The 10,130-nt window shown below is 39.2% G+C and overlaps 1 protein-coding gene across 1 annotated transcript; it reads right to left on the bottom strand.

Moving 5' to 3' along the window:
- Positions 1-4,173: 4,173 nt before the first annotated feature.
- On the bottom strand, positions 4,174-9,182 carry fabp3 (fatty acid binding protein 3, muscle and heart). Its single transcript, XM_042506068.2, has 4 exons — positions 8,964-9,182; positions 6,880-7,052; positions 4,708-4,809; positions 4,174-4,613 (listed from the first exon to the last, which is right to left on the bottom strand). The coding sequence occupies exons 1-4, from the start codon at positions 9,034-9,036 to the stop codon at positions 4,560-4,562; spliced, it is 402 nt and encodes a 133-aa protein (XP_042362002.1). The 5' UTR covers positions 9,037-9,182; the 3' UTR covers positions 4,174-4,559.
- Between the last annotated feature and the right edge of the window lie 948 nt (positions 9,183-10,130).

The following is a 10,130-nucleotide window of genomic DNA, read 5'->3' as shown; positions in this document are numbered from 1 at the left end:
TTTCCAGCTGCAGTGATTTGGCTTCAATTCATTGCTCAGTCTAAAGACTCCTCTGATTTTTTTTCTTGCTTGCATCAGACAGATATGCAAGATTAATTTGACATGGCCAGTTAAACTTGCTAGACCAAAACTGTGAGTTTGTCTTGCATTATTGCACATAATTTGAATACAACAGTGAGCATCAGTCAACATAAATCTACAATCTACTTTACATATTTGTCCAGCTTGTGTTTCAATGTTTGATTTGACCTTTGGGGGATCTGAAGCATTCCGCCTCCACAAGGAAAAAAACTATTTATCTTGTTGAACTTCGTACGATATGGTGAAAGGATCTGGAAAAGAAAACAACACCCTTACAGACTTACAGACCAGAGGAGTGTAAACTGTTCTGTTTTGTAAAATCAAGACATGATTTTTAATGTTTCAAATGGATAAAACCACCATGTACAGTAATTGTTAGTGATTTGAATTCTTTTCTTACACACAAATTGTCAACAAATCATTGCCTGATTGTAATAATTTGTTTGACAAATAACAAGACTACAGCCTACGTCCATGCCAGGCGCTAGGGGGCTGTGCTAAATGCTAATGGTAACATGGCAGCATGCTCACATTGACAACTGACATGCTCATCTTTAACAGGTCGGCCTATCTTTACCACTAATTCTAGTTTACCATGCATGTTAGCATTTTCTAATTTATCATTATCCAAGTTTACATGTAAAACTGAACTCTGAATAACTGTATTTATTTAGATGTTTGGTCCGCAGAGGCCCAATGTGTATGATTTTGGGGGTATCTATTGGTAGAAATTGTATATTATGTTAATTTCCTTCTAATGAGTTTAGTCACCTGAAAATAAGAACCATGTTTTTGTTACCCTTAAGTGAGCCGTTAATAGAGTGCTGCAGGAATTAACCCCAAATGAGTATGCATTATAGCACTCCCGGTTCCCTTGGTTCAAAATCAATGTTTTTTTTTTTTAATGGTTTTGTAGTTAGACACAAGAATAATGTCTGTTAAGCATTGAAAGTTGTTTTACAACATCAAATATGTCAATAAATACATTGATTATGCAATCTGAAGCTTTTATGTGGCTTTAAAAAGGCAGTTGCTAACAAGTGACTAAATGAGACTACAAAATGTCATTACACAGAAAAGGGATATTAAAATGTGGCTGTAGTGTAGTTAATTTATAGCCTAATGTTAGCTCTTTTTTTTTTAAGTCTGGCGATTGTATTTGGGCTTAAAAAAAATAATCAGTCTATTTTTGAAGGTTATCTTGCTGAGTATGAGAAATGTTTGTATGCCACAGATATTTTTTAAAGTAATCTAAAATCCAATGGAAAAATCCCACAGGTTTTTTGATGACGGAACCACAGCAACACTAATGTATGCATTAGCTTACAAAAAAATATCATCCCCTGAGTACTCTATATGTACATAAGAAACAGAGTCAGACATGTTGTCCAGTTGACAAGTGGCCCAGAATAGACCAAGAAACTCTGGCTCTAGATTTGTCCATTTGCATTTTTTGCATTTTTCTTTAGCAGCCATCGTTCTATAAGCTTGGTAGACACGTTTCAGTTTTGTAACATCGCTGTTTGCTAGTATTTCACAGCTGAAGAAAACATATTTTTCATTGACTGTACTGGAGCTGGGTGGCACGGCGGCGTCATGGTTAGCACTGTTGCCTCACAGCAGAACGATCTCTGGTTCTAAACCCGGTTAGAACGGGGTTCGGTCCGTGCGCGGGGGCCCTTCTGTGCAGAGTTTGCATGCATGTCTGCGTGGGTTCTCTCGGGGGTCTCCGACTTCCTCCCACAGTCCAAAGACATGCAGCTCAGGTTGATTGGTGACTCTAAATTGCCCTTAGGTGTGACTGTGAGCAAGAAAGGTTATCTGTCTATATGTGTCGGCCCTGCGATAGTCTGGCGACCTGTCCAGGGTGTACCCCGCCTTCCACCCGATGACAGCTGGAATTGGCTCCAGCCCCCCCGCGACCCTTACGAGGACATGCGGTTACGGAAAATGAATGAATGTACTGTCTGAATCCATAAAAGACAACAATTCTGGCATTAACAATGTTCAAGCATTGCCTTTTTTATGTTTAGTTTTCATACTACTTTTACTTTTTCCATTTATCCATTACTTTTAGCTATTTATATTCTGCTGTCTTGCTAACTGCTGTCTAAACACAAATTTGTGGACATATAGTTACAGCACAAAGGGCTATACTTATAACCTCTATTTTTGCACTGTGGGATTCATCCTTTCTAGAGACCATTTCAGCTCAGGGTTACTTGAGCAGATGGAGGCAGATCTGGCCCGCAACCTTTCACCCCTTCACCCTGCCTCTAGTTGGCAGTGTGTTGCTAACACATGACATCAATCGACTGTGATCCAAATTTAGAAAGCACACACACGCACCAAATGTACAAGTAAGGGACCAAAAAGTACCGGCACACCTAGTGCAAGCTGAAACAAAACTTTCCCCTCACCTAGCCAGGGCAAGATCAAGATGCACACTTCTATTTACACATACACACGTGCGCGCACACACACAAGCTCTGGAGGAGCTATACTTAACTCCCCTCTGAGTCCCTGTCAAACCAGCTGTGATGGAAACTGTGGTCACACTCTTTGGATATACTTGTACAATTGTTTGCCCCAGTGACCTCATATGCCCTGCTTGTTTTTTTTTGTTGTTGTTGTTTTTGATTTTTTGTTTTTTTGACACATAAGTAACTATAGCTCAGAGTGGACTACTTTTAGGCCGACAATATTCAAAAAGTTGAGCTCTGAACTCAGAACAGTGCATTTTTACTGCAGACTTGGTCTGAGGCATCCTGTATGAAACTTTTCATCACCGGTTCTCAATGTTTCGATGACTGAATGCCGTTTTATGGAACCAGCATGTGACTGAGGCCCGCACAGGAAAAGTGTGCACATAAAACAAAATGTTTCATCTCACTTCACATGTAACTGGCAATTTGTCTACCAATTTACCAGCTTTAGCTAACAGCACTAGCATTTATGACAGAACGTAATTCCTGCCAAGGGCGAACGTTATATGTTTCAGCATTAGGGGAGACACACACTACTAAATAGGGATTTGGGGGTCTTTTAAGCATTAAACACTGGATTAAAAACTTTCCTGAGTTCAGGTGAATTTTTATGCACTAGTGCTTTTCCTGCATCAGTTTCCTGTGTAAATGTCAATTCCTCTGCTACTTCCATGATTTTATTACAGGGGACAAATGCATATGTTCTAAATACTGAGAGTAACGCAGGGGACACTAAGATCCATGTTGCTATACAACCGGTAGCTCTCTACAAGTTGTCATTTCTAACCAACCTGACAGACACGTGTAATGGAGGCACAGTTTGACACAGTAGCTGAGTAGTGTGGGCCAACTCAGTCCCCTTGACCGAAGCCTATGGGATTTTTCCATTGGATTTTGAATTATTGCAGAAAATAAGATCCGTGGCAAACAACCATTAATGATACTTACACATTTACTCCAGAAAGACAATCTTAACAAATGAAAACTACTTTTATGATTTTTGAAGAGTGAATTGGAAGAAGTAAAAGCTAATGTTAGGGAATCAATGAACAACACTACAGTTACATATTTTAACATCCCTACCATGATGCTGAAAAACCGTGTTTGCACGATGATGCTCATTAAGCCACTTGTTAGCAACCACCTTTTTAAAAGATACATAAAACCAATCAAAATTCACAAGTAGGGTATTTACAGACTGATTTTATGTTGTAGAATAAATATGCAAATCAATTAAGCTAACTAAAAACCCATCCAAAAAAACTGACTTTCAGATGATGGAATCAGGAGCGCTAAAATTCAAACCCATTTCTGGGATTAAGGACTCATTGCTGCACCACTCTATTGAGAGTGAAAGTATTAATATGGGCTGCAAATGGTTGAATGCGTGCACTTTATGTCAGTTTAAAGTCATGTGGGTGACACTTTGAGCAACCACGTTTTACATGCCAAGACATTCACCTACATTACACTTTATCAGAAATTCTACAATAAATGAGAATAATTTTACATTTCATTCAAGGATATTTGCTAATTTTATTCCCAGTTGAATTTGTCATTAATACTAAAGATTTTTAAAAAAAAAAAACACACACATACCAGAGCATTTTCATTTAGTCAAACAGTGTAGACTTTTTTTTTATTTTTCAGGTCTTAATAGGCAAACTTTCAACTTCAAACCCTTTTCAAAGTTTATCATAGGCACCATGCAAACACACAATTTTCTTAAAAAAACAAAGAAAACTGTAGAACTGGATTTTTAAAGAGAAAAAAAAAACAAATTATTGGAAATTATTCAGTGTTTCTTACAGTCAGAGGAACAACAGTATTAAGTAAAGGACATTAGAGAACAGGGAAGTCATAGTCAGTAGTAGAGTTAATACTGAGGACATCGAGAGGAATCTGCAGCAGCCATATGAAGAGTTTGCTCGACCTGGGTTGAGGTGGTACGGATTTGATGCAAGTGGATGCTGTATGTAGGTTTCATTGAGTTTACTGTGCCCTCTCGTAGTGACGTTTGCAAACAACTTCGTCCATCGTAAGTGTCTGTAATCGAGAGAGAAAGACAAAATAGAGAGTTAAAATACAACAAGCACACACGTATGGATTTTAAATGTATGCATTTTGTGTAAGCACTGACCAGTGTGAGGGCGTTGCCATTGACTTCCCTGACCAGACTGGTCTCTTTGCCATCCCACCTCTGTTTGTGCACCAATTTCCCATCTTCCAGTGTTACAATGGACTGGAGCATACAGACAAACAGAGGGAGCTTATTACATCCAAGAGTGCATACAAGATCATATTAATCATCTCATAACAGAATGTTTCATCCATTTAACTTAACATTATATTACAATTTTTAAAAATATCTGCTTGCTTGCCTATTTCGACAGTATGTTACTTTACTTCTTCTACCTCACTAGTTTTCAGAGATAATTTCTGAGCTATTTACTGAATTTATCTGACAGCTATTGCCTATCTTATGGATTAGGTTTAACACGCAAAACACAAATGAAATGATACAGTTCACTTAAAAAACTATATAATATAACATAAAAAGAAACAGAAAATGTCTCGATCTTTGTTAATTTTGTAAAATTTGTCAACACAACAAGCACGAGGAGGCATTGGTGTATATGTTTCACAAGACCAGGATGTCTACATGACTGCGAGTCTATTGCTGTCACAAAGTGATGTGTCTTTATTGTATTACCTTTTCTGACCTTGTTTAATTGTTCCTTAACAAATACCCTCCTTATTATAATTTAAAAAAAAACAAAACAAAAAACTAAAACTTTTACTCAAAGTAACAAAAACTAAATTTAAACTTTTAAAATAAAAACCTCAGTAATAATGAGCAAACCCAGACAGGAAACTGTGACCAAACTCACTTGAAAAGAAAAATTTAAAAAATAAAAAATAAAAATTTGAAATATAAATCTGTAATAACTCCTTGCCAAAAACTATATAAATTAATTAAAATCAGCTCCGACTCGACTAGCTACAACAGAAAAATGCAATTCATCTAGCTAACAAATGCAAATTAGCTGAGCATGAACCTTTAGGAGAACAAATATAGGATGATGATAAATGCTTAAACATATTGTTAACAGAAGCACGGGTAAACAAAAGTTGAGAGTCAAGTTCACCAACTCAGTAATGTCAGTTACAGCCCATAGCAAAATACATTAAAGTTTGCTGACGGTAGCTAACATGAGTCACCGTGGGCTCCTGGTCATACCAGACCAAGTCAGGCTGAAGCAGGAAAACCCCTGAATATATTTTATTGATTTAGGGGTTTTTTTTTTGTAAGAGAAAGAACATGTCATTTCTTCTCAAGACTTAAATGATGTCATTTAAAGCATCGGGAATAATGACCCAATAATCAGTAGCAAGTTGCAAAATGTAAAAGTAATTCTGTATTTGCTCACCATTTTTATGTCTTAAATGTTTTCCCATACTGAAATGTGATATTTGGCATATATGCCCCTATATCTATATATCTGCCATAAATGCTATCAAATAAGGTGATACATAAAAACTCTGGATCTACCAACATATACCAATAGTATAATTTGTACATGCAGTAAATTATATATAGATATACATGTATTGTGAACCAAAGTCAGCTTAAATATGTTTAGCTCAATTTTTAAAATACATCTCTCTTTTATATTTGCGTATATGTATAATATCAACATATATACTACATCAATGAAAAAAACTTTTATGTTTGCTCTTCACATATATAGCAGCTGAAAAGCTAAGCAGGAAAGAAATATGTTTTTCCTGCCAGAGACTAGGATTCAAATCCATGTGATGTTTTTATTTTTTTTTTAAAATAATAATAATAGTATTGCCAACAACAACGACTATTATTATTATTATTATTATTATTATTATTATTATTATTATTATTATGCTTTTGTAAACCAAAGTTCACACCCTCTACCCTTTAAATTCGAATAAGGTAAAGTTGCCATGCCTCATTTTACGATCACCAGTTGTGACCTGTCCATCTTCTCTGACCCTCACTTCTCACCCCTGTCCTCTCTGACCCACCTCCTCCTGTTCACATTCAAAACAAGACAACCTCCAGCTGTGATGAATCACAGTTGTTTGTTTAGCCATTTCTCATCCTCATGATTGCAATTATCCCCGTCATATTTATGGATATTTCAGCTCACTTTGGGTGTGCGGTGGGTTTCATAAAGAGCCACTTAAAGAATGTTTATAAAGATTTCAATTATTTTTTACCACCCGTTATCATCAATGATCTCTTGTCTGAGCAACAAGACCTTTGACCTCTCACCTTAACATTCCTGTCATCTGCTGTTTTCTCATCAAACTCCTCTTCCAGCTTGAAGGAGAGCTCTGTGTTTTTCAAGGTGCTCTCAGTCCTCAACAACACCGTGCCATCGTTTATTGAGATGATAGTTGTGGGCTTGGTCAGGCCTGCTAATGAACGTAGAGCAAAGGGGACACCTGTAGAAAACAAATAAACATGGATAATGTAATGATCTGGTGGAGGATATAGAGGATAGTGTTGCCTTGATGCATACAAAAAATAAACAGGACTAAGAGCCTACAGCCATGCTAGCAGCTCAACCAACAAACAGATGAAAGCCTTCTCTCAACTGCACTAAGTTACAGATTTCCTTCAGGCCAACTGCTAACAATAGCGATCTGCATGTATATTAGCTGTTAGCACAAAGTACACCTCAGGCTGAATGAAAAAGCCAGCATGGGGGGATTACCCAACAGGCCTGGTGCGATGGGCCCTGGGGGCCCCTGGGTGCTATCTACAGCGGGGGGCCCAGAATTGTGTCTGTTGAGAGCGCTAGAGTAAATAGGCAAAAGTCATCCTGGCTGCATTTGAAAAATGAAAAATTTTCAAGTTGAAAAATACCATATTATTCTGTTTGCTTTTTCTTATTATTGTTTGTTAGCTAAGTTGACTGTTAAGTGTTAATTTCTCATTAGCTCTTTTTCTTGTTAGTAATAAACACCAAAAATAGTTAGAATAATAACATTATTATAACACTTTTGAAAGAGGGGCTTGTCAGGGGTTCCGCATGTGCTTGTTCTGGCACTGAATTTTTTTTATTAATTTATGAATAAGTGTCTCTGTAGTGAATCCTTCCAGAGTGACGATATTAAGCGCTTTATTTTGAAAAAAACACTAGCCATATATTTGTCCTACGGTTCTCTTTCGGCTGGCACACTCTCCTATCTATGTTCGTCTGCTGTCCAAACTTGCAGTGTGTTCTTCAAACACTACAGGATCCCACTGACCTGACTGCCTGTTTGGGCATGTATGTGTGCAAATGATTACATGTGTCATTGGGTGTTGGTGACTCACACTCTTGGCTACCATACTGAAAATCTGTTCTTTTTTGAGCTGATGATCTGGTTAATCTCCAAGAGCTATAACAGCTTCTTCTCCATAATCAATATTACATCAAGTCACTGTGTGAGTGTGTGTGTGTGTGTGGTGTGTGTGTGTGTGTGTGTGTGTGTGTGTGTGTGTGTGTGTGTGTGTGTGTGTGTGTGCGTGTGCGCATGTGCGCATGTGGCTGCCTCACTGATCAGTAGGATTGGAGAGAGGTTGAAGGGTTACTGGTGTCTACAGTGACCAGTGCTCACAGGTCAGTGTTAATGTGGCTCTGAGAGTCTCTGAGAGAATGAATCTCACTTACATGCATGCACACGCGCACACACACACACACACACACACACACAGTCGTACAGTTCAGTGTCATTCTTCACAGTTGTAAAAGTCCAAGCACCTGCCCCCATCACACATACCAACCATGCGTGAGTGTGTGTGAGACAGGCCACTTAATCTGTACATTCTTGTCCCAGTAGCTCCTTGGCGTTGGGAATATCTCAATATTCAACTCCTCCCAGGGCCTCGAACAATGAGCAGCCTTCAGCGAAGGTCACCCACATTATGCTCAAGAGTGTGAATGCCAGTTTGTTGCCATTCAGAGTTTCTCACAGCGGGGCTGACTTTTTTTCCTCTACTAAAGGAGAGCCCCTCCCTTATTCCCAGCACTTAGGCCATGCGGTCAACCACTCTTCCTCTTTTTTCCTCCCCCTCTGGTTCCCATCCTCTGCCATTTTATTTCTCTCTTCTCTTTCCATGCTTGTTCCCCTTCTATATCTTTATCTTTTCATTCTCCATTGTTGCTCCTCCCTTTATTGTCTCCCTTTGCTGTGTTTAATTTTCCCACAGCATTAGTAGCTGCTTAAACAGGTTCAACAAAAACATACCTTAAAGCATTCATCTTTGCTCTGCCCCATTTTCACATTTGCTCGCATGCAGCACTGCATCCTCTCACGCATGCGCACACAGACACTCACTCACACTGTGCCTACAAAACACACACTTACCCAGCTTCTTCATGTAGGTATCAAAATTATCGCTGCTCTTGAGATCCCATCTGCCAATGAATGCGTCGACCATGTTTGCAGCAGAGTGGAGGAATGAGGGGGTGAAAGAATGTGTGTGTGAGAGAGAGAGATTGAGAGTGTGTGTGTGAGGCGGCAAAGCGACAGAATGAGAGAAGAGGGAGAGAGGCAGAGAGAGTGTAGTCAGCACCACAAGCTGTGCTGCAATCCTACTGGCTGGATTTATACCGGCTGTTCATGATGTCATCAGGCTGTGCAGGGAGTGCAGGGGAGGAGGGAGGGCTGAGGAGGTAGGAGAGGGGAGGGGATGGAGACAAAAGACAAAAAGCAAGGCTGTGTGAATAATGCAAATAAAGTACATTTAAATGTGAATTATAATTGTTTTGTAGTGGGTTTTTTGCATCAATTTGTTTCCATTCTGCAGAGTTTGGTGATATAGTTTCATAGTACAGTGTACAGGAATGTAGTATTACTCTGAATGATTAGACCACTGCTCTACAACATGCCCCTGGCAACATTCTTATCTAAGCCAGTAAAGAAAATTTGAAATTGTGAAAACACTTGAAAGAGGGGGAGGATCTGTGAGAGCAACAGGGCCACCGTAAAGACACCCGGGCTTAACAGAATAAAAGGCAATGTAAAGAGAGGGGGGAGGAGGAGTCGATGAACAAACCTTCACTGTCAAAGAGAGAGAGGGAGAGAAGAAAAACAGATTGAGCCTGAGGGGAGGCGGCATGATTGATTTTTTTTGCAGGGGGGCTGTTGAATGTTGAAAAGAACACCCCCTCATCTTGCTTCACTACTTTTCTCCTCCGTGACCCCTCTTCCTCAGGTTTACCGCCTGCATTTGTTCTGGTTTGACTTTTGCTGACCTCTGTCTGGTCTGCCAGAGCACACAGGGTGACAAGTACTACTACGTGTGTACGTGTTGTGCACACTCTTGTAAACAAACATGCACGCTCGCGCGTGATGGTGGAATGAGCTGCAGTTGTGTGAGTCGAGATAAGGGTGTTGGAAGGCTGGGTCATTACTACAGTGCCTAGTTTGGACACACTCAGAAAAAAAAACTTGTTTTTGGTGTGTAGAAGGACATTGCACTGACTAACATTAACTCCCTCAAGACTTAACAAAACCTTGACCAAAAAGGTT

The sequence above is a fragment of the Plectropomus leopardus genome, chromosome 17 (genome assembly GCF_026936395.1).
Source record: "Plectropomus leopardus strain MGB_pleo_1.0 chromosome 17, ASM2693639v1, whole genome shotgun sequence".
Classification (NCBI taxonomy): Eukaryota; Metazoa; Chordata; class Actinopteri; order Perciformes; family Serranidae; genus Plectropomus; species Plectropomus leopardus.
Note: the sequence above shows the minus strand (reverse complement) of the source record. Positions and strands in the feature narration are given on the sequence as shown.